Source organism: Calonectris borealis, chromosome 1 (assembly GCF_964195595.1).
Source record: "Calonectris borealis chromosome 1, bCalBor7.hap1.2, whole genome shotgun sequence".
Lineage (NCBI taxonomy): Eukaryota > Metazoa > Chordata > Aves > Procellariiformes > Procellariidae > Calonectris > Calonectris borealis.
In genome coordinates this window covers 87,333,996-87,358,324 of record NC_134312.1, presented here as the reverse complement: position 1 = coordinate 87,358,324, position 24,329 = coordinate 87,333,996, and the positions used below count along the sequence as shown (strand labels likewise).

Sequence of the window (24,329 nt, the reverse complement as noted above, 5' to 3'; positions counted from 1 at the left end):
GGCTGCAGCCTATGGGGGCGGGTAAGCACGCGAAAAGCGGGCAGCAGAGCAGGACGAAGCAGGAATGCACAGCCCTGTGGGAACCCCCGAAGCCTGCTCCCACACAGAAAGAGGAGGTGACTGGCCCATGGGGAGTAGCACAGGGAGAGGTAAGTGGTGGCTCTCAGGGCAGGGGAAGGCAGAGTGCTTACCCCACCCCGCTTCTGCTAAGTAGTGACAACAAAATAAAATACAAGGAAACTTTATTTTTCAGTTTTACCAAGGTTTTGCTCTGTTTTTTGATTTTTTTGTTTGTTTGTTTTTGTCTTCAAGCTGCTTATTAGTGGACAAGTCCGGTCAGTTTTTGTATTAAAAAGGATCTTGATGGAGGTAGCTTTGTCTCTGTCCTGGCTTTTGCTTGGTCTTGCCTGCGCACTCATCTCAGTAAACAAACTCAAAATAAAATTAAAAACGAAAACTGGAATTCCAGGCGGAGGCAGCGAGCAATGCAGCCAGGTTCTCCGTGTAACAGACATGGCGCTGAGGCCTCCAGTCACTATATACAGAGTCCATCATACATCCCCCTCTCTCCTAAGCACACTCCTTGCTCCAACGGGCTGGCTGCAGAGGAAGGAGTTTCTTCTCCTCCCAGAGACCTGCGCAGCAGCTTCCATGGAGGGAAACAGCACCCAGTCAGGAATGTCAGGCAGAGGGGTAGAGTGTGAAGGGGTGGGGTGGGGGTGTCACTTCAGCTTGGCCGAAAGGTCAACAGCACTGGGCCAGGGACTCACTGCTGCTGGGCCACCTGTAGGGCAAGAGAAGATGATCCCAGACTCAATGGCTGGTCAATGGACCCTGGCTTTCCCCAGGGACCCCCGCTCCCCCCTAGGTAACTCTGCTTACTGACCAGAGAGGGTACGTACTTGTTGGGGAGGTGGCGGTGGCGGGGGCTCACTGCTGCGGTTGGCCAGCCGGCTGAGGATGTTGCGCTCGGACATCTGAAGGCGCACGGCCACAGGTGGGATACGGGCGATGGTGGCAGGCAAACGAGTCACATCTGCCTTCATGTCACTCAAAAGCTCCTCCAGCTGCTTCAGAACTGGAAGAGAAAGGGACATCTGTTCAGAGGGGAAAGCGACACCCCACAGGGAAAAGACCAGAGTGGACAGCGATGCTGAACACCTGTCCCACCCTTGTTTAACACACTTTTTTGTGTTACCTTTGTTGTATTACCTTTGTGCAGCACAGCGTTGGCTGGTTTATTCCCAGCCATTGACTCCTTGGATAGGTGCTGGTGGCTCTCAGCCAGGCATTCCACCTCCGCAAAACGTGTGTTCAGAGCCATAGATGGATGAGATGGGTCTTCTGACATGTTCAGATAGGCAGCTCGCCGCAACTGCTCCTCGATCACCAGCGCTTGCTCCAGGAGCTGCAAGATGGGGCAGGAATGAGAAAGTCTTTCAGCAGTTGCCTGCAAAGCAGTCTGTTTGCAGACCCAGTCTCTCCTGATCCAGTTCTCCACTATCTCATGAGGTGAGATTCTGCAGCTGAACCTCCTTTCACCAGCTTCTATTAAGTAAAGCCTACAGAGCCCAAAACAATTAAGGGCTCCATTAAGTTAGGCCAGGTACACAAGAAAACCAGGCTACATCTAGTTTAATAGAAGAATACCATAAATCCTCTAGGATTCTCATTCCTTCTCAGATTCTTTAAAGACCAAGTTGTTTGCTATTTTACTCTTTTCTTATGGAGCAAGGGGGATGGAGCTTTCTCTTTGAACTCGAGTGAGAAGTATCCCATGCTACTTACAGGGAGAGTCTAAAAAACTGTTAAGCATGTCAGAGACATTTGGAGAAATCAATCTGAATCCTGTTAGTGCAGAACTGATCAGCCAGACTACACTGAGTTAATGTTTTGCCCCAAGACTGAGAACTACATGGCCTTTATTTGGGTTGGTCTTAAATCACTCCCAGAATTAAGCTATGGTCACTCCCAAATAGGCTGAGGCAGAGACTGAAGACCACCCTTTCGCCAATCCATGCAGTGTTTCTAAGTTCTGCTTAGGCACATTGAGTGGGATGTAGCACACCAAGCAGAAGCTGTGATGGAAACAGCCACTTGAACCTAAACTTCCTGCATACCAGTTGTTCAATAAACATTTGAGAGAGGACATTGAACCAAGCTCCCCAATACCATTTCTAGAGTAAAGGGAGCTCCTATCATGGAGCTACTGCATGATCCTGAGAGATACTGCTTATTTTCTTCCCCTAAAATGAAAGGCACTGCAGGAGCCTTCACTTTCTTAGCAGAAACTCAGAACAGCAAGCTCTTGGTTCTTAGAGGTCCAGCTGTCTGAAAGGCACTTACCACACTGAAGAGAAATCCTTACCTTAAATCTCCTTGCCAAGAACTTATTCTTTATTTCCAGGAAGTTACCCCTGTTCATCTCACCCTTGAAGGGTTCATTGAGGATGGCGTAACGTGGATCATTCTGAATATCCTGCCAACGGGCATAGCCATGACTGAGATGGGATGAGCTCAGGCAAACAAAGGCAGTGATAACAAGGGAATACACAGCCCAGGCAGATACAGTTCTCAACAGGGGTGGGGAAAGAGGGTGCAGAGAGGGGAAGAACAGGAGCCAAGGAAAAGGAATGAGAACTATATCCTGCTAAGTCTTAACTGTGCTGGCAGGAAACTCCTCCTCCCATCTTTCACTCTTGTGAAAGAAAATACAGCACACTCTCACTTAATGTACTCCAGTCAGACCCAGGACCGTCACCTTCACCGTGATAGTTTATGTACAAGGGGAGAGAACTGGTCCGTCGGGGTAAGGATACTTGATAATCCCAGCAAGGAGCCAGTAGTCATGACGCCGATGCCAGATCTCATAGGTCTTCTTTGTGACAGTTGCAGCCCGCTCTTCATTCTGCCACAGGGAGTGTAGTTCTGGAAAGGCAAGAGACACCAGAGCAGCTGAAAGTTATTTCATGAACACAAGCAGGGGCATATAAACAAGTTCAAGCATATAAAGATTTCCCATACCAGTGAAGCCACCGTCTGCTATGTTGAACATGAAGCGCTGCTTTACTGCCTTCTTGTGCCTTTCATCTACTGACTCTTTCAGCATCTCTCCATTCTGCAGCATCACCACATCTCTCTTATCATCATCCTTTTTCTCATCTATACACACACAGGAAATCATTAGAAAGAATACAGCAGATAACACAGCAAGCTGGACCCAAAAGGAATCCTTGCAAGAGAGAGTTTAAAGGAAGAGAATGGAATTATCATGACTCACCTTTCTCATCCAGAGTGATTATAGGAGGTTCAGGGGGATTCTCAGTAGGCACTCTGTCTTCCACTTTCTCCACATCAGCTGCAGGAGAGAAGGGGAACATGAGATGTAGGGGAACATGGCAAGCCCAAGGTTTTGTTCTTCAGCCTGTGAAACCTAATACCGTTCCCTAACTCCCTGTTCAAAGTCCTGGAATAGCCCCACTGACTGTCTACATTTACGCCTGTTTCTTCAGGCTGAAGAAACAGAAGGTGCAGCTTTAGGAAAAAACTATTTGAGAGGGAGGGGGGTTTATTGCTGTTCAAGGTATTAAGCAGCCTCCCTAGAGATACCTTTGCTTTCTACTTCCATTGGCTCGTCTGGTCTTTCCTTCACCTCTGGTTCCTCTACTTTTTTTTCATCTGCTTCTGTGGGGTTCACTGGGGATTTTGCTTCCTGTGGCGGTGTCTCCACAGGCTGGGCACACTGCTGAGGACAGAAATCAGTGAGGAGCGAGGTAAAGCAATGCATAGCAACAGAAGACAGTCACAGCAGTTTAGAAAGCAAGGATGCACAAAACTGTCAGGCCGACACTGAGGACCTGAGAATTATCTTTAAATATCATTCCAAGAACTCACCTCTGTCTCAGGAGCTGAACGACACAGAAGAGGGTGCAGAAGTAGAGACATTTGCAATTGCATGAGGCAAACAAGCAACCCACCACTCACCTCCATAGGGACCTCTGTTTCAGTAGCAGAGGCACTGAGCTCTTTCTCTGGTTCAGATGACTCTCCTTGCTCCTTAGTACTGGCTCCTTCTTCTACTTTTATTCCTTCTTCTGTGTATTCCCCATCCCAGAGCAGCACAGCAGACAAAAGAAGAGAAGCCATCAGTAAGGTCTTCCCCTCACTGTTACCAAGCACACATCTCCTTTGCTCCCAGAGATTAGGCCCATTAAAATGGGACCAACATCACTCAAGATGACCCCCCTTTTCCTGCCCACTACAAATGCTGGACTTCACTTCTCACTGATGTCAGCTCGTCCAAGGAAAGCTAGTGTCCTCTCTTGCCTTTAAGGGCTTGCACATGTCTTTGGCAGCCCTCCTAACATGAGAGGTAAGTTGATCTGCGTCCACCCCCAGACCCCACCACCACAGCTCCGGTGAGGGGAACAGCCAGGATGAGGTCAGGACACAAGACTGTACAAGAGGGGAGCTCTCACCAGGTGGAGGGACAGGGGCAGGCGTATTTGGCTGTGTATCCCCTGGCGTCGAAGGAGTTGGAGTTTTGGGAGAGGGTGAGCTTGGCTGTGAAAGTTTCTTGTTCTCCTCTATCTCTGCTAGCTCTGGCATACTCCAACGGCCATTCACATGCTCAAATTCCTGCACCTGCATGACAGGGAGAGAAAGACCTATCATTGGAGGAGTCATACAAAGCTTGTCCTTAAACCAGAAGAGGCAGACCACTCGGCACACAACAGAAATAGGTGTGAAAGGAGAGGTAACTCACTAGCTGAGGACCCCAGTGACTAAAGTTGTATGGACAGCAAAGGCTACATTGCTCTGCCAGGCACCTACCTTTTTGCGTATAAGTGACATGACCCCAATGCGAGTAAGGACATGCTGTCGAGAAAGACCTTCCCGTGGGACCCCATCTGCAAAGGTCTCTGCACCATCAGCTCCAGGTTCACATAAATGGCGCATGAACAGCGAGACATAGGCCCTGGAGCAGTTAAGAGACAAGCAATTAGACTATAATGCATGTCTCCAGCTAAACTGGTTTATCAGACCCCTTCTAACATGCAAGGGAAATCACCCCAAGACTCCTAACCCACAGTAACACAAGTTCTGGGGTTCCAGGCTCCTTCAGGGGAGAATTTCCTGACAGAATTACTGTATACAAAAAGGACACACAGCTGTCTCGGAGTCTTGAGCCAGAAACAACCATAAGCCCAAAAAGGACTCAGGGAGAGTATTCATTACATGCTTGCATGGCCATGCTGCTCCTCTAAAAGCATTTGCTTTTGGTGACTGATGAGTCGAATCCAAGGAAGAGAACTAGGAACAACCCCCTAGTCTCTCCCAGCTTATACTTCATTCCTCCACAAAGAATCAACTAATATATTAAGGAAACGTAGTCTCTAAGGAAAGGCCAGAAAAGGCCCAATTCTCATTCTTCGCCAAAGGGACTAGGTGTTCCCAGTCCTCCATCCCTGCCTAATGCAGACTCACTTGAACTCTTTCTCTGACTTGCCACGGAGGTCCCGAACAAGCCACTGAGTGGTGAAGGCATCCTGAGGTGGCATTCCATAGCGCATGATAGCATTGAGGAAGGCTTTCCGCTGGCGGGCATTGAAACCTAAGACCTAGAATGGAGAAGACAGACAGATACGGCAAGAGCCATACAGAAGCAGCTAGGATGCAAACGCCTACCCTGGTTCTACTTACCTCAATGTTCCCTCCCACACGGGCAAGCAAGGGAGGCAGAGGCTTATCCTTATCATTTCTCAGGCCTTTGCGGCTAGGCCGACGAGCTGCTGAAGAGAGAAATGCAGCTAAGGAGGAGAGACAATGCACAGCATATTGTTGTGTGAATATTTCCCTTGCAGAACAGCACCACAAAGTGTATAAATCACCCAAATCAAGTCCCAGCTGTTCCCACACTCAGAGAAAGAGACCCAGGAACTCTGGCTTCACCAGAACTTACCTTCAGACCTCTCATCAAAGTCCTCGTCTCCTTCTTCAGAAGCAACTGAATAGTCTGACTGATTATCTGACTGGTCATCCTGCCAGTCTGAAAGAAAAACAGCACGTGAGCCTGAGACGCTACTCCGTTACTTCCCAGCAACATATACTTACACCCATTTCTCCCTCAGGTTCCTGGGGATTTGTACCTCTATCCTCCTGCGAGCCATCATTGTAGTTAACTTGCTTGCGAATACGTTTGCCCTTGCCCAGATTCCTGGCCAGATCCTCCTGTTGCTGTTCATAATGGTGACGCAGCAGTTTCTCCCAGTAATCAGGATCCACTGACTCCTCCTGCTTAATGATCTCCCGTTCAACCTCCTCTTCCTCCTGCCACAGGGAGGTAACAAATTTAGAGCCCTATGATCCAAATCCCAAGCTGTCTGAGCAGATATATGCCTGCTTGCCCTTAAAAGCATCAGAGCTCAATTTGCTTAATTGATCCTACATCACTCAGCAGAAGATGCTAGCTGACATCCACCTCATACTCACCCCCATCTCCTCTTCACGAACCACATACTGGGCCACCTTGAAGGAGCTGAGATACTCATTCATGCCCTGAAGTTCTGTATCTTCTGTTTCATCCTGGTTCCGATCCAACAGACGCTCAATTGCTTTGTCATCATAGTGGATGACACTGCTGTCCTCACCTTCTTTGTTATCCCCTGAAGGAAGAGCACAGGCACAGTTGCTGTGTGGATCTCAGGGGACTAGAAAAGGGAATACCACCCTAGACCTCTCTGTAGAGCTATAATCAGCACTGTGCCTACAGTTGCTCACTAAATAAGGAGCCAGACCGCCCCACCTCCTTCAGTTCTACTCCCAGGCACTCACCCCCCTCAGTAGCCTCATCCTTGAAGAGCTCTTCAGTGCCAAATTTGAGAATGTCATCAAGTTCCTGTTTGGACATGGAGCCTGTCTTGGAGCCCAACCCTGGTCTCACTACCAGATGAGTTAACATCATTTTCTTCTTGGCCACCTGAGTGATACGCTCCTCCACTGAGGCCCTTGTCACAAAGCGGTATATCATCACTTTCTTGTTCTGTCCAATTCTGTGTGCACGACTGAAGGCCTAGAAAAGAGATGTGCTCAGAACAGTCTAGAGCTACACAAGTAGTAGTCTGATAACACCCCGCCTACCTCCACAAGTTTCCCAGTTGCCTTCATGTTGGCTCTTAACATTAGTGAAGGCTGGGCCCTAGAAGAACCCTCCACTATTTCACTTCCCATCTCTACCCATCCTCACTGCTCTAATTTTGCATATTTCTAGAGGGGAAGTCTCACGTTCCTTCACTCCTCCTGATGATTTCGTTTCCCCTCTTCCTCAGGATTACTCCATAGTGAGTGGTCTCATTCAGACTCACCTGGATATCATTGTGGGGGTTCCAGTCTGAGTCATAGATAATCACAGTATCTGCTGTGGCCAAGTTAATACCAAGACCCCCAGCTCGAGTTGAAAGCAGAAAGCAGAACTGCTGAGCACCAGGAGCTTAGATAAAAGGAGAGAACAAAAGTAATCAAGGGAAAGTGTGTTACTCAAACAAGGATTTGTATCTGACCCACACCACCTGAGGGGGAATCACTACTAATTTAAGATTCCAGGAGAGCAATGGAAGACTTGGGCCACAACAATCCCATGTTGACCGCTAAGCACATACAAGGCAACAGTTTCCATTTTGCAAAGAAAGTAGGAGACTCCATACCATTGAAGCGATCAATAGCCTCCTGACGCATGTTCCCTGTGATTCCTCCATCAATCCGCTCATATTTGTAGCCTTCATGCTCCAAAAAGTCTTCTAGAAGGTCCAACATTTTAGTCATCTGCATATCAGAAAAACACCACCACAAAAGAGTGAGGGACAAGGGGATACCAGACCAACAGGTTCCTTTCTCAGAAAAAGAATTCCCAGCCTTAAGGTTTTTCCTCATATACCTGAGAGAATATAAGCACCCTGTGACCTCCTTCCTTAAGGTTCTTTAACATCTTCTGGAGCAGCAGCAGCTTTCCAGAGGCTCGAATAAGAGCACTACCATCATACATGCCATTTGGCATTTTTGGAGCTTCCTGAGAAGAGAGAGAGAAAAGAAAGGAAGTAAGGGGTGGGGTGGGGTAAGAAAACAGTGTGAAGGGATGTAGCTTGGTCTTAGTCCCTAGCTGTCTTCATCAGATGCTGACTCATGTCTGGTCATTTAGCTTGGCATAACCACAACGTGTTGCACTACTTCTTATATGAAACATAAGTGCTACCCTGTGCCTCTTCTCTTGCAATTTGACTCCTAGATGCCCTCCTCTTTCTTATTGACTTAGTCCCTACTCTTACTGTCTTCACCATCTTGCATGAGTCACAAGATAGCTCCTACCTGTCATACAAAGACACTAGAAAAGGAAAGGCCTTCCAGCATGTTGGGTCTACGTAAAGACAGGATGAAAAAACATAGAAGCAGGAAGAGAGGAATGCTTTGCTAGGGAGCTAACTGGCTCCCTGATAACAGCCAGCAGGGAACTTGCTTGTACAGAGTAAGTGACTGGACATACCATAGCAGCCACAGGGAAGAGGTAGGGGTGGTTACAGCACTTCTTCAGATCCATAACAACATTGAGCAAGGAGACCTGGTTACCACCACCCCGTGCATTCAGTGCCTCAAAGTTTCTTGTCAAAATGTACTTATAATATTTCCTGAAAAGAAAAAAAAAAATTACAACTCAGACAGCCCTTCTGAGAATGGCTAACATACTCTTACTAAACTCTGCACAGCTCCTGGCATTACCTGCCAGCTACCTAGGCTCTGCTGTGGCATTCACTATCTCTTTATCCCTTAAACCAGAGCACAGGATTAGTCTCCCTCTGCTAGAGTGGCAGCAGGAAATCTTCCTCCTGTCCACTGTGTAGAAAGCCCTATAGTGAGGATGAGGCTGTTTCAGCATCCTCTTTGAAACAGCAGAACAGAGCAACAGGAGTTCAACAGCAGGTGCTCTCTTCATCCTCACACTCACTTCTGCATGGGGCTCAACTCCACCCTGACAATAAGTTCCGTCTTAGATGGCATATTCTTGAAAACATCAGCTTTGAGACGCCTCAGCATGTGTGGGCCCAGCATGTCATGCAGCTTCTTGATCTGATCTTCCTTGGCAATATCTGCAAACTCTTCTAGGAAGCCCTCCAAGTTACTGCAGAGAAACAGACACTCAGCAAAAGCCACAAAGGAAAAAGAGCATAAAACCGAGGAAGGGGATAGGAGTGACAAGACAGGCAGGCTGACTTGCACAGCAAGACATACTGGAATCTCTCTGGCGTCAGGAAGTTCAGCAGGTGGAACAGTTCTTCCAGGTTGTTCTGCAGGGGAGTTCCTGTAAGCAGCAGCTTGTGCTGGAGGGAGTAACCATTCAGCACACGGAAGAACTGGGAAGTAGAGAGCGGGGAAGAAATGGGATGGGGCGGGGGGAAGACAAAAAAAACCAAAACACAGAAACATGTCAAAGGCTTATTAAGTCATAGACCTACAAAAAAAATTTCTCCTAGAAAAAAAAGTTGACACTAAGCTAGGGTTCAATTTAGATCACATCAGCTGTTTGGACAAAGGCTCCAAGTAGTTCACGTTCCAGTCAGGGTCACTAGACTAATCTCATTTAGATCATTGTTCTGCATAGCTAAAACATGACTGCAGCAAGTCCTACAAGCCATCAGGTGCTGGTAGGTTTCCTTTGCTCCCTTAAGTTACAAGCTTTTTCAGACCACCAGTCATTTCCAGACTGCTATACTATGTACTTTTTCTTGCTAAATTAGCGTTCCACATTCTTACAACTACACTGCCTTGAGAATTCTAGAAATAGCTAAGTCATTCTTCCTATTCATATCAATCCTGGCAATGTTCCAGCACTCTGAAAAAGCAGAGGAGAAAAAGAGCTAAGGGTTTCCCAATGTGTCTTTAAGATAATTCGTGCTGGTTTTCACAACAATGAAGTAATTCCAGACAGAGGTAGTGAGCAGTTAAAGTACTGAACTGAAAAGCACAAGTGTACCATGTCCACCAGCACAAATTGACGATGAAGCAGTAATTTATTTATGAGCTTGGCCATTTCTTTGCTTATTTTACACTTAGCATGATACAAGGTCAAACTTAATGAAAGTAGCTTGTACTAGATGTCAAAAAAACCCCCCAAACCTACAAAGAGAAACCCCACCATTTATGTTTTGGTTATCACACCAGAAGTAGTGGTCTCCATGGGGATTTATCTTTCTACATAGTTATAGTCAAAAAACATTCTCATTTTGGAATCAAATATGGAAGTTACTGATTATATCTGCAAAACTTTGGTTGATTATATCTGCAAAACTTTGGTAGATAACCACAATCTGTCAAGAAGCATCTGACCTGTCTTGCAGCCAAACACCTGAAGCTGTCCTTATGGGACAGCAAACTGCTCTAGAAAAAGGTAGATTTAATGGTCTTGGTGGATAACCAATTGTAACTATTAGTCATAGTGTAACCTTGAGCCTTTGCATCCTCTTTCAGTTAATGAATATTAATAGTAAGCATTCATTACTACTTCCAATAATTTCAATGCTAGGCATAGAATGGCATCCAGTCTTAGTGCCTACAATAAAAAAAAAGATCTGGAAACTGGACTGCAAGCACAGCTGTGATGTCTCGGAAAGATGCCCCATGCCAAGATCCAAAAAGCTAAAGCCATTTGAACAACAAAAAAAAGAGAAATCAAGAGGCAATTTTGTCTTACACAGTCTCCAAGAACCTATAAAACCAGATTTCCAATAACAATTGTTTTTAGCGTACTGAGCACCAGAACCCAGCTGAAGACAGACAAATCAATACCAGAATTAAGGCACAAGGGCTTTGGGAGGGGCTGGATTAAGAAAGTACAGTCAAGTCTACTGAATTCAAACAAGCTTAGTTAAGGTGCAGCCTCATATAAAAGCAGCTATACGGCTTTCAGCATCTACCCAGGCATTTTTGAACACCTCTGCCCACCTCTCCCATTCATATAACATCTAATTAGTTCTGTTACAAAGCTAGATGAATGCAGACAGCAAGCCTACTCTGGAAGCAGGATAATTGTGCCCATGCAGCTTGTTTTATGCTCAGTATGGTAAATCTTTCCAGAATAGAGGTGGTGCAGATATATGATCTGCTTTCAGAGACACCACTTTGTATTTGAGAGCAACGACATCCAGGTTTTTCTGTTTTCCAGTATACACCAATTGCCTATTCACACAGAGAGAAAGCTGTTTTAACCAGTGATATGTATAAAAGTGAAGTTGTTGCCAATGATAATCAATCTCCAAATGGAGGCTGGTTTGTTTTTTTTTTTTCCCTAAAAACGCATCAAATTTGCTATTGAACAAATGACTAAGAGTTGGCAGACAAACTTATCTGCTTAGAAGGAGCTATCTAATCTGAACGCTCTCTGCCCATTCCCCCCTGCAACATATGCCATGCCTATAAACCACCTATGCTTCTCTGTACCTTAGACTGATTGTTCTTCAGTCTGTGAGCTTCATCCACAATGAGACAGGCCCAGTCAATAGAGCCTAGTATGGCCATATCAATTGTGATCAGTTCGTAGGAGGTGAGAAGCACGTGAAACTTCACAGCAGCTTCCTTCTGCAAAGGAAAAGAATGAACGTGGCAATGGGATAGGGGAACGCCCCAGGACAAAGTAGATGCAGTGTTTCTCCATGAAGTTATTCTCATGAGCCCCGGTCAAACAGCACATCAAAAACTTTTCACACCCCCAGTTTCCTGTCACAAGATTCAAAATGCTGCCCAAACCATTCTAGCCTTTTAATCCCCCATTACTCTTGTAACACATGCAAGTCTCCTCAACCCCCTCAGTACCTGCTACTTCTGGACAGTTGCTAAATATGGTAACAGAAGTTTAACAAATAAGCAGCAAATAGAGGCATGTTAGGGAAATGAGATTTGGAGAAGGGTGGCTCATCAAAAAGCTAAGACTTAAAAAGATACATAGTTTATTGTGGAACTTCAAATTACTGTTAGTACTTAATGCAGTTCAATTTCAAGGGAAGCAAAGGAGCCCTATCTATCTCTGCCACCGGAGAAGCTTTAGCTCCCATTTTGCTTTTACTAGGAAGACTGAAGTTCTGCAAAAATTAGCAACCTAGATCAGGCTCTTCCTTCCTGTCTGGGCACAGAATGCAGTTTTTCAGATGTCTAGGTATGGCCTCACTGTCAGCCAGTTCCTCAGAAAGATTAAAAAATTCATACTTTTTTGTATGTTTCTTTTTCATACAATGGCAATTCTGACATTAACTTAGATCTGTAGAAATGACGCACAACTTCACAAATTAAGTAGAAGAGAGAGAGGGACTTGCCTACGGTCAGTATTACCTTAGTCAACTTTTTTCGCAGTACTGCATTAGTTCAGACTAGTAGGAGTGTTTAAACAGTCTAGAGCAGGAGTCTAAACGCCCACTAGTCATCAATTTGCAGTTATTTCCCCTTGGAAACTACAAGTATAATCAGTTCCCAGGGACATCAGAGTATCTGAATCTCAGCTGCTGAAAGCCAGTCTAGTGCATCTCTTCTTTCAGTTCAGGCTTGCGTTACAGCAGAGTTCTGTACCTTCATTCTGGATGCTTTTTTGCCTCCACGTATGGCATTATCCTCAAAAGTGAACTCATTCTCACGGATGATGGCCCGGCTGTCTTTGTCCCCGACGTAGGTCACTACATACATATCTGGGGCCCACATCTCAAATTCTCGTTCCCAGTTGATGATTGTGGATAGTGGGGCACTCACCAAGAAGGGACCCTTTGAGTGGCCCTATGAATAGAGTCAGGAAGAGCACTAAATGAATGCAGCCACTAACACAGGCAGAATCTCCCTGGGTAGTGATCTCCCAGTTCTCACCTCTTTGTATAAGGAATATAGGAACACAGCTGTCTGCACAGTCTTTCCCAGACCCATTTCATCAGCCAAGATTGTATCTGTGCCCTGGGCCCAAGAGAAGCGCAGCCAGTTCAGTCCTTCCAGTTGGTAGGGATGCAAGGTCCCCCCTGTTACATCGAGGTACTCCGGTTGCCGGTCATATTTCACTGTTGGCTGCAGTGGGAAGAAGGAAGAGTTGAGATCCTTTATCTTAGCTAGACAGCTACCAAGACTGCTTTCCCAGTCACCCATATATTCCCTAGTGCAGACGAGACTTCACAGATAATGACCAGACTAGCACCAGACAAAATTCCCAAATGGCCAAAGGTATCCACCAAAAAGCTTTTTTTTTTTTGTAAAACCCTTTCACCAAGAGCCAGCCAGTGTCTCACCCAAGGGACAAGGTGGGCCTTTGTCTGAAGGCTCTAACCCATTCATTCTTTGCACCAGGAAGGAACTGTATACCATATGCTCTTCACTCTTCAGTTTCTTATTTACCTGCCTCCCTCCCCAAAATAAGCAGCTGTATCAGATGGCTCCTAAGCCATAAACAGTAACTCACATCTACTGTGGGAGTCTCAGGGGGTCTTTCCAGTTTCCGCATCTTCACTTTCTTTAACTTCTTACCAGGCCTCCCCTCTTCACCTCTCATCAGCTCCCTATGCAGAGACAGTCCCAAGAACGTGCAAGTTTAATGGCTTTTGTAACAGATCGAGGGAAAACTACTGCAAAGAACAGGAGGGCGATCACTCAACTCAAATAGGCTCAAAAGAACAGGGCTGGAACCTTCATAAACTGGTGGAGAGGCACAAGGTCCCTGCCCAAAGGAATAAGGAGTCAGCAACAAGATGCTTCTTGGCTATTTCCATATGTTAATCCAGCCAGTGCTAGGGACTGACATACTCCAGTATTTTCTCTTGAGGGAGGGGAAAGGAAGACAACCTCTAGATACTTCTCTTACCTGTGATTCCAGTAGGCTTGCTTGTAGAGGTCATAATCTTGGATATCCACATCTTCACTTTCCCAGGATGCTTGGTCATAGGGCAGGTCTCTCCATTTAATCAAATAGTGGACATTCCCCTTCTTATCCACACTGCGGAAGAAATCAGTAAGTCTTAAGCACAGTGAAATGACAGTATTCACCCAATCCACGCAAATAGAAGGAAAGGATCCCTTAAAGCAACAGAAACAGAACAATGTTTGTCATACCCACAAAAGAACTCCCACTGTTTCCCCCAGTCATTTTGCAGTTTAGCTTATTCACTCTCCCGTAGCCCTGCTTAAGGTCTTTGCTGAAAATCCTCTGCTACCGCCCCTACCTATGATTAAGGATTCTGTGGATCATCATCCACTCAGGCTTGATCCCGTATCGATAGAAGCGCTCCTCCATCTCAGCATATTTGGGGTCCTTGTTTTTTCGCTTTCGGCTTTTCTCTTCTTCCCCTCCGAAGTCCCCTGAGGGCGGCTCATCCATATCATTTTTGCGTTGGTAGTTACGAAACATGACCTGGCAGTGCAGCTCCAGCTGGAGTCAGGGCAGAAGCAGTTAGTAGGTGTTCTCCCCGCAACTATCCACCCTTACGACATGGTTAAGAGTCCTCCACTCACCTGCAACTCTGACACCCAAGAGCAGTGCCAGTAGGACATGCCCTGCCACTTGACGAAGAACTGCCTTTCAGGCCGACCCTCCAGAGGCTTAGGGGGAGGAGCATTAGGGTCTGCATCAGGTGGTCGTGGTGGTGGGGGGCCAACCGGGGGCTGACCCCATTTCCAGATCAAGATCTTCTGCACCTTTCCTTTCAAAGCTGGGCACTGAAAAGTTAAACAGAGCTTGTTACATCAGAGTGTACATGCTCTAACACACAAGCACCGAGGAGCAGAAACATACAGAATCACAGTGCTCTTCCTTAGTTTTAGCCTTACTACGCAGATGGAATTTGCTTTTTGGACTTGGAAGCTTTCATCCTCTTACCTCCAGCATTTCTTTGAGCTTTCTCCAGTTTGTCTTTTCTTCCTAGGACTGACAGACCCCAAACTGTATTCAGTATCTCAATTTAGTTGTCTCCCCAGGGCCACACCAATTCAGAAATTCTACATGAAATACAGAAATTGCTAGGCTTGATGAGCCCAGTAGTCTATCCAACCACAACTCTAATGAAAGTTTGTACAGAAAATATTTTGCTGTAGAGCTATCGGCCCAGCATAGGGATATGTCCTGAAGCAGCTTTTTTGTTCATCATCATAAAAGTCCTTATCACCTAATGAAAGCACCTAACACCATTTATAATACTTCATTTCAAGAACTTCCTGGAACAGATGGTAGTTGGCCAAAGGTATCCACCAAAACTATCTACTAAGAAAGGGCTTGGCATTACAGAGCTTGTAGTGCAAAAAAAGAAGTTTGGCTCAGCGTCAGTTTAAAATATTTTTTAAGCACTGAATTTGCTTACACTCATTCTCCTGCTTCTATATACATACAGGATCCAGGAAAACTGAGCCTTGGCATCCTGGACCCAAAACTGCCTAACTACTCTGCACGTGGGCAAAATCTCACAAGACTCAGTGGCTGTAACCCTATCCTTCCTGCTATCTGGAGAAAGCAGCCAATTGACAAGGCGCAATCCAGCCACGAAAAGCCAGACCTTGATGTTTTATGACAAAAGTGTGAGAGGAGATAGAGTCTTCAGAGGACTGAGCATTTCCCGGAAAATATGATGATCCAAAGGGATTAGATCGATCATCTCTTGTAGCAATAGGAGAATGGTACTAGCAGAAACTCACAGTGCAGCGAGGACACAGCCACTCTCCGTTGGGAATCTCTGGCAAAGGGGGATTCAGACAGTGGATGTGATAGGATGAAGGACAGGCATCACAGCACAGCAGCTCTCCTCCATCCTTGCAGACTCTACAGAACTCCATATGGTGGTCATCCTCTTCCTCAGCATCCCCCACAACATCCTCCAGGATTTCCTCACCTTCAGAGTTATCCTCCTTTGCTTCCCATTGAATGCCCTCTTTTTCCTACAGGAGAGGGAAGTCAGAAAACCAAAGTCACACATCTGTGATTATTCTATTACTGCAGAAGAGCAGCCCCGAGTCACTTGACATCCCCCTCCATGATCTCTTGCACAGTTTAGGGAATCCAGTACTCACGCAGTGTGGGCAGCTCCATTTGCCCTCTGGGGCTTTCTCCATGTCTGGGTCCAGGCAAACCATGTGGTAGGCACGAGGGCAGGTATCACACAGTATAATTTCTCCCCCCTGCTGGCACACCTCACAGTAGTCCTGGTGATCAGTCTCATAGCCATCCACAGCCACTGTGGAGTCCTCCTCACCTGCAGAGGGTGGTGAGGAGTTACAGCAGTACAAGCCACAGGTACAAGCTTCCTACAGCAAGGGAGGGTACTCATATAGAGATCCAGAATCCAAAACTCTTGCTCTATCTATGTAAGTAAATAGGGCAGGGAACAAGCTGGAACAGGAGTAAAACAAGCCCCTTTGTGCCTCCTTCCACCCATGAAATTAAACCTGTAGCTGAGGCCAGGAAAACTCAGCACTGTGTCTGTTCCCCTACCAGGGTGAGAAAGAACTCCCAAAAACCTTTTCCTTATGAAAAATAATATCAGGTTCTTCCTTCACGAACAATTCTCCTCCCTCAAGTATGCTGTTAAATACCCAAATTCCGCACAGACATTCCTCTAATCTTTTTTACACACTTGGCTGCACTTCTGTCTCCAACTGACAGCAAGCATTGATACCTTTCTTTTTCTTTTTCCCAGCTTTGAGTTTTTTGCGACTGCGGCTACTACGGCTTGTAGATCCATCTGAAACAGAGTAGCTGTTGATGCTGGCATCATCAAAGTCTGACTCCACATCCAGATCATCATCTTCACTCTGAGGTAGGTAAGAAAAAAGCTATGCTACTCAGGCACGCATGCTGGGGGCAGCAATCAGACATGCATCCCAGCATTTCTAGCACATCATCACCTCCTCCTCCTCAGGTCAAGGAAGGAGCATCACTTACTGATGATCTTTTACGCTTGGAACCAAATCCTCCCAGTTTGATTTTCAAAGGTGCCACCTTCTTTGTTTTAGGTTTCTTGATATCAGGAATACGAGGACTGGCCTTTGGCTTCCTCCGGGCATTGGGTCCTGCGAACAGAAGAGCCTGTGAGTCAGAAGGACTACTGCCTTGACACCACTCACCCTCCACCATCCTGCCAGATTCTTCATCTCACCTTTGCCCTCCTTTGTCTTGGCTTTCCTGAGTGGCACATCTACAGGGGGCTGTGGCAGGACAGCATCCACATTTGTCACCATACTCTCCACTACTGCAACAGCTGCAGCTGCAGCAGCTGCCACAGATGCACCTGAACTTCCCTTGAAAGGGTTGTTTGTGCTGAACTCCCTCCATTTGGCTCCCAGTACCATCATCATCTTCGACACTGCTATTTTAGGGTTCTTGGCTGCAATAAGTGGCCTGTGTACAGTTAAGGAAGGAAGAGTTACCGAACCACCCTGAAATCTAGATCATTATTCCTCCCCGCCACCACCCCCATCAGCACCTCTATCTCAAACTACATTCCTTTCTAATCTGATCTCAACAGCCAATGAATCTCTCCACTCCCATCCTTCACTTTGTGTGGAGGATGCAAATGCTCAGGGGCTTGGAAAGTGAAATAGAATTTAGCATACTAGGGAAGAAAGGGGACTGGGAGTGAGGACTTTGATTATCTCGATCACTGAAAACAAGAAAGATGTGGATCAATTATTTTACTGTTGGCTCAGTTTTTTGTCTAGGTAGGACGCTAGTCTCTCTAATGTGCCTTGAGGTTCCAAAACCAAGGAACCTAGTCCTTGTCTCATCTCTTTTTTTGCTTCAGAGTTCTTCCAAGTGCAGACTTGCAGTTCACCTGACAAACTGGCTGAAAGCTTTGTAGTTGGTGAGAGTGCGATAATCCTCCTCTGTGAAGATATGATCAATATCCTCCATGCCCCAATCTTCCAGGAGCTGAGCAGATGACTTTGGCTCCTGTGCAAAGAGAATCACAGCAACTCTGAGAAAAAGCTCTAGTTCTGCTCTAAGAAAGTGCAAAACTTTCACACATCCACAGATGACCCAATGGGTCAGGATCGGGGGACTTTTTTCCCCCCGTCCACTTATCACTGCCATAGGACACAGCCTCAATAGAACATCAGCGGAGGTGGGCAAAGTCTTTGGATTCAATATACATTCTAGGTGTGTTTAATGCAGAAGAGGGGAAGGAATGCAAGAAGAGTGGGAAAACGCTCAAGTCAAGCAGGTCTAGTGGAGGAAGAGGAGACTGCACAGCCCCAACTCCATGTGCCATCACAAACGGAGAGCACAATGATCCCCAAAATCAGATACATGGGAATGAGGAGCAAGCAGTCAATCAGCAGGGTAGCTTCTCACCTTTGAGTCATCATCTTCTTCCTCTTCTTCCTCCTCCTCCTTGCGCTTGGCTTTGTTTTTCTTTTCCTTCTTGGGCCCTAATTTCTTCTTTTTCTTCTTCCCAGGAGTGTAATCACTGCCCTCACTGTCAGAGCGCAGAACCTCCTCTTCTTCCTCCACAAACTCATTTCCCTCACCAGAGCTGTCCCCCAGCTGGGGAGGGAGGGAGAGAGAAGATCAGGCAGCTGTGAGAAAATACCCTGGATAAGCACTAAACACCACACTCTCCCCAAGCTCTAGAGGGTTCATACAAAGGATTGCTGCCATAGGCCAACAACAGTAAACACCCTCACCCCATATATCCATGTTTTAGAGTGTGACCTTAGGCATCCTTTTCCTTACCTCCTTCTTCTGACGCTTGCTGAGCTTGGGCACTTTGGGTTCCTTTAGTTTCTTGGGCTTCTTCTTCTTCTTGATTTTGGGTGTCTCAGCCTCTGACAGAAGCTCTTCTTCTGGCTCTTCTTCAGGCTCTGGAGCGGAAGAGGCAACATGTCCCATTCAAACCCCATCTGTGCACTACAACATAGCCTACTTCTCACAGACATCACTCAACTTGTCTACTTCTTGCTACATACTTACAAACATAGAAGTGTTTACAACTGCTTACTCTGTTACTGTTCACAACAGATACTAGGTAATCATATAATAATCTACCACTGCATATGGTTTTCCCCCTCCCCCCCACCACCTATTTCCACAATATTTCTTCTGGAAGCAGAGTTGCACTGAGATCTTGGGGACCAGAAGTTTGCCATAACCCAACGAGAAGAGGAAAGAGCATAGAATTGATGGCCACGTCTAAAGGAGACAAAAGGGTGAATGCAGTTGAGAACCTGACTAGGATACTGTCTCCAGGAAAGAAACCGACAACTATCTAGCCTCTTCAGCAGTACAGAGCATCCTAAAGCCACATGCCCAATACAGGCCAGTAAGCTACTACTTCTCCTCCTCCATAGGAAAGTTGTTACTCAGCAACTCTATTCCAATCTGGATTTGACACAACCTTCCCCCAACCCCTTCCCGCTGTGCCAACAGCTCACTGCCCGGCCAGAGGAACACATGCCAGCTCCCCACCACTGCACGCTCCCATCTGTGAGCCCCCCTTCCCTGCCTGCCCCCCACCCGAGGGGCAGGGGCAGCCAGACAGCCCTTCCCTTTGTGGCAAGCTGCGGGAGCAGCCCGGCCACCCGCCCTCCCCCGCCGCCCCGCCCACTGCACACAGCCAGAGTCACTCCTTCTCCCTCCAAGGGAAAATGGCCTCCTGACCACAGGAGCTGGGCAGGATGGAGGAAGCCACAGGTCAGAGGAGCTACCGCAGCCAGGGCTGAAACGGCAGAGGCCGAGCTCTCGGAACCTGGTGTCCCGCGCCTGGCCCCTGCCATATTCCCAACCAATGGATGTCTCTTCATTCCCACAGTCCTGCAACACCAGGTCCTTCAGGGATCCCATCCCTTCTCCCCCAAGTTCTGACTTAGAGCCTCTAGTGTCCCATCCTTTCCAACGTATTACCTAAAGCTCTCCAGTTCGCAAGGGTTTTAAGAGTTTTTCTTCACCAAGATTTTCCTTACAAGGCTTACTGACAGTCCCCTTCTGCTTAAGATTTCAGAGGTGCCAGAAAACCCTCGAGTCAAAGCTTAAGACAAAATCCCAAACAAACAAAAAACCAAAAAGCCCACAACACCATTTTCCCTTTCCAGTTGCAACGTTTCTCTTATGACACTACAGCATGAGTTAGTAGGAAAACTCAAACTTGTCTTACAATCCAGCACATCAGGATGTACATTATTCCTTTTCATAAGGAAGCAGAGAATCCAGTTGCAGGTCCACAGAGCAACTGATCAACAACAACAAAAAACCGCAAACAGAAAAGTACCCAGGGCTCTAACACAAGTCTCATGTTGATGATGAGGATGCAAACACGAGGGAAAAGGCAAGGTACAAAGACTACAAGAAAAGCAAAGGTGAGCAAGCAGCACAGAGCAAGAACCACAAGAAACCTCAATAATTGGGTGTGGTGATGAAGGAAAGTGGGTCACGCAACAGCCCAGGGCAGTTTACTCTGGACGTCAGCCGGTCCGAGTTCCCAGATGAAAGCAAGCCAGGCACCCTGCCCTTTCACATACTACCCCCCTTCCCCCTCCCCATTCACGAAATATGAAAGTCGCAGGCATTTCGGTACCCCGTCAGAATTGGACTCTCTGCCTCCACCCCTTACACTTCGTCAAAGCACGGGCCCTGACAACCTGCAACGGCTTGGAACAAAGTCAGCTCCACCTGACACAAGGCTACGAGCCTCACACTTTGAAGTAACCCTAGGACTCAGATATCAAAATGAAAAACATATGTGTGACTTGCAGTAAAAAAAAAAAATTACATTCCCCAGCACATCACGTATTTGACACATTCAGCTTGAGACCAGCATTACCCCCATTTCACATGCACGCCCTCCAGGCTCTCCATACCTGGATGCTGGGGGATAGCATTGTTCAACAGGATCTCCATCTCATCATCGTCGCTGCCCCCTGAGCACGGTGACGGAGATCCAATGCCTGATGCCATATCCTCCGAACTGGGGGAGGCCTGGGCTTACACAGGGTATCGTCTTCTTGCCAGTCAAGCCAGTACTTCATTGAAAAGAAAAAGAGAAAGTTATAGCAGACCTGAACTCCGTTTTCCCAAGCAATAGTGCTACCAAGAGGATCCGTGAGAAAGCTTAGACAGCAACTTTACTGGATTTGGAGCCTACGGATAATAGAAACACCGGCAGCAACTATCAGCTTAGAGTTGTGATGAAGCAGGCTTTGAAGACACTAGATATTAAACTGAGTCAGCAACTCATCTCTGGCGAGGAAGCCAAAACAGCTGTCCTATAGGAAAATTCTCCTGTCCTCTGCAGCCGGGTGCCCTCGGTTATTTCTACCTTGGGCTGGGAGAAGGCGACGAGGCAGGGAAGGCAGCTGGGCTTCCAAAGGAGACCTTGGGCCAGCCGGGACGCTGTCAGCGAGCCGCGGCAGGGAGCAGGCGGTCCGCGCGGGGCCCGGTACGGCGGACAGCGGCGGAACTGGCGCTGCCGGCAGTCCCCAACTCGCCCGCCCAAACTTGGCGCGCCGGCCCCGGGCTGACACCGCCGCGGCCGGAGAGGCAGGCCAGCGTCGCCCTCCTCCTCTGCCGCCGGCCCCACACAAAAGGCAGGACAGGCTCGGCGGCGCCGGCAGCCCCGCTCCGCTGCCCGCCGCACCCGCGCCCCCGCCCGGAGCGGGGCTGCGCGGCGCAGGGCGGGGGCGGCGGGAGGGGGCGGGGGGGGGAGGCAGCGTCTCGGCGGGGCATGGTCTCCCGGGCGGGGGCGCGGGGCGGGGCCGGGGAAGTCCGGCTCGCATGCGGCGAGGGGCCGCCTCTCCCCAGGGACAGGCGCCGGGGCGGGGGCCGAGCGGCGGGCGCCGGCCGGGGCTGCGGGGACCGGCGGGGCGGCCGCTGCCCGGCGCGGTGTCGGGTGGCGGAGGGGGGAAGGGAAACGTCCTGCGGCTGCCCGGGCAGGAGGACGGCGCGGCCTCGGGGAGAAGCTGCGGCCGGGGGCCGACGGGGCGCCCGGCGGTGGGGACGCCCCAAGAGGCGGTGGAAGGCCCTGCCCGCCCTCGTCCCCTCCCGGCTCCTCACCCGGCTCCAGACCCCGGCTCCTCTCTCGCCGCCGCCGCTGCTGCTGCTGCTGAAGGGAAAATGGCTCCCGCCCCGGCACCGCCTCTTAAAGGGGAAAAAACCCGGCCAGGCCCCGCCCCGCTCCCGCCTCCATCCCATAATATGCCCCGGGACCCCGGCAACAGGCCCCGCCTCCGTCTCCCCGGCAACCCCCCCCCCACCCGAGACATCCCATAATACTCACCCTCCCCTCAGAACTTCCCACTCACTGCCCGGCCCGGCATCCCATAATAATAACCCCTCCCGCCGGGAACATCCCATAATACGCCCCCCCCCCCCCCCCTCCGAGAAACATCCCATAATACTCCCCACGCTCGCACCCCTTCGCTCCGGCATCCCATAATACTCGCCACCCCCCCATCCCCCCGCCCGGGACCCCGCGCCGGGGCAGGGCGCCCCCCGCGGCGCGGCCCCTCGCCCGCACGCGCGCCGCCTGGCCTGCCATCCCATAATAGGCACGCCCCTCCTGCGGGGAGGGGGCGGGGGGCACACTGTAGTAACCCCCAGAACATCCCATAATAGTCATACCCCGGGCGCACATCCCATAATAGTCACCCCCCTCCCCCCGCGCCCAGGCAGGCATCCCATAATAGTCGCCGGGAGCCACCGTCCAGCCAGGCATCCCATAATACTCGCGGCCGCCCGGCCCGCGGGGCTCTGCCGCGCCGCCGCCGCCGCCCCCCAGCCCACCCTGGCGCCCGCCCCGCCCCGCCCGCCCCACCTGCCCGCCGCCCCGGGGCCCTGCCCGCCGCCCGGCCCCCGGCCTTCTGCGCCGCCGTCAAGGGCACGGGGCACGGGGCCAGCCACGCAGCCCGGAGCGCTCTGGCATCGCCCGGCCCCTGCGCGCCGCCCGCCCGCCCGCTGACACAGGCCCCAGGCGGCCCGCAGCGGGCACCACCCTCCCCCGTCCGGAGGCGCCGGGCCCCCGCCGACGGCCCCCGGTCTTGGGGCTGCGTGCCCTGCTCGCTTCCCTTCCCCATCCCATGCCCCGAGAGGGCCCTACGGCCGCTGTCGCACATTCCCGTCTTCACACACCCACCGGGCTGGGGCCCGCCATGCCCCGTCCTGCAGGGTCGCGGGGCCCCTCCAAGGCCATCCACCCCCCCGGTGCAGTCACCGCCAGCGCATCTGTGGGGAGCCCGCGGTGACTTCCCCTGTTGCCTCCCCACTGCACGGGCGGGCCTGCAACGCAAGGCCTCCTCCTCTCCCAGCTGCTGGTACCTACAGAGCTATCTGTACCCCAGGGAGATGCCGCGTCTCCGTGTACTCCGTTCCTCCCTCTCACCCCATATCGAGCACCACGCGCCACTCCCTGCTGCGGCCCTCCGCGAGGAAACTCATCACCACTTTATAGGGACGTTAACAGTCCACAGGTATAAATATACCCGAATTATGCACGTGCAACTGTATCATTAATTTCCCATTAAACAAAATCACATCCTACAATGCCGCCTATCCCACGTTTAGCCTCTTCGTAACGCTATTAATCTCAACAAAGAGGCACAGTCCCGTCCATCTCTCCCGGTAAACACGTGGGTGTCAACGACTGCGCTCGTTCCTCCTCAAACAAACGCCTCCACTGTCTCACGCCCGGTGGTGCACGTGCACGTTTCGTCCTGCCACTGTGAAACGTCCCGGAACACCAGTGGAGGATTTACTGTTGCAGGTCCTGTAACACGATCCGCGCTTTATCTGCCAAACCACACCAAAAATATGTCCACGCGTACTCCGGGCGCTCAGGTATTCCACAACACCATCCCACCGCCTCTGCCGCGTGCCGGAGTGTCTCGGACTATTGGCAAACTCTCCCCTACCTGCATGCGCAGCACCCCACCGCCCACCTCCTCGCACCAGCACCCCTCTGCTGAGATAACATCAAGCTCACCATCTCGCCCCCGTGCCCGTCACCGCCGCATGCTCCAGCACGGTCCCGCAACACGAAATCCGCGTGCAGCCACTCCACAGCACGAGCTGCCCCTCCCGCGCACGTCGTTCCCGCCTTGCCAGCAAAGACTAGACCGTACGTCCCAAAACGCTGCTGCATTATTCACCTTCTTGCATGTACAGAAATCCCACTGACCCTCCAGCCAGCCGCGTTACACACACGTGTGCTATCCCTGTCTGTATACCTTCGCCTGAATGACGATGACGCTATCATTTATCTCGGCTCCACAGAGGAAAAGCGGTAGGAAAGAGCCACGCTACTATTCCACAGATGCTATCCATCCTCCACACGGATCAAGCGTAACAGGAT

The 24,329-nt window shown here is 49.5% G+C and overlaps 1 protein-coding gene and 1 non-coding gene across 14 annotated transcripts; both read right to left on the bottom strand.

Moving 5' to 3' along the window:
* Positions 1–225: 225 nt before the first annotated feature.
* On the bottom strand, positions 226–22,476 carry CHD4 (chromodomain helicase DNA binding protein 4). Of its 13 annotated transcripts, none has more exons than XR_012676122.1 (40): positions 22,037–22,476; positions 20,845–21,006; positions 18,725–18,852; positions 18,344–18,535; positions 17,823–17,941; positions 17,148–17,389; positions 16,934–17,061; positions 16,668–16,803; positions 16,063–16,244; positions 15,691–15,930; positions 14,518–14,721; positions 14,229–14,434; positions 13,871–14,002; positions 13,472–13,568; positions 12,892–13,083; positions 12,604–12,804; positions 11,485–11,622; positions 9,280–9,401; positions 8,996–9,169; positions 8,537–8,678; positions 7,934–8,065; positions 7,704–7,821; positions 7,365–7,489; positions 6,835–7,072; positions 6,493–6,665; positions 6,150–6,330; positions 5,963–6,073; positions 5,704–5,810; positions 5,488–5,621; positions 4,834–4,978; positions 4,479–4,644; positions 3,985–4,094; positions 3,610–3,745; positions 3,281–3,358; positions 3,025–3,162; positions 2,820–2,928; positions 2,369–2,506; positions 1,213–1,408; positions 903–1,078; positions 226–784 (listed from the first exon to the last, which is right to left on the bottom strand). XR_012676122.1 is itself a non-coding variant. In XM_075165201.1 (40 exons), the coding sequence occupies exons 2-40, from the start codon at positions 20,939–20,941 to the stop codon at positions 767–769; spliced, it is 5,796 nt and encodes a 1,931-aa protein (XP_075021302.1). In that variant the 5' UTR covers positions 20,942–21,006; positions 22,037–22,476; the 3' UTR covers positions 226–766. The 13 variants fall into 13 exon arrangements, 12 of the variants coding, with proteins under 12 accessions (XP_075021302.1, XP_075021309.1, XP_075021316.1 ...); XM_075165201.1 differs by having other exon boundaries at positions 2,369–2,501; XM_075165208.1 differs by having other exon boundaries at positions 2,369–2,501; positions 3,610–3,742.
* Positions 4,312–4,451, bottom strand: LOC142078128 (small Cajal body-specific RNA 11). The gene has a single exon (XR_012672137.1).
* Positions 22,477–24,329: the final 1,853 nt, after the last annotated feature.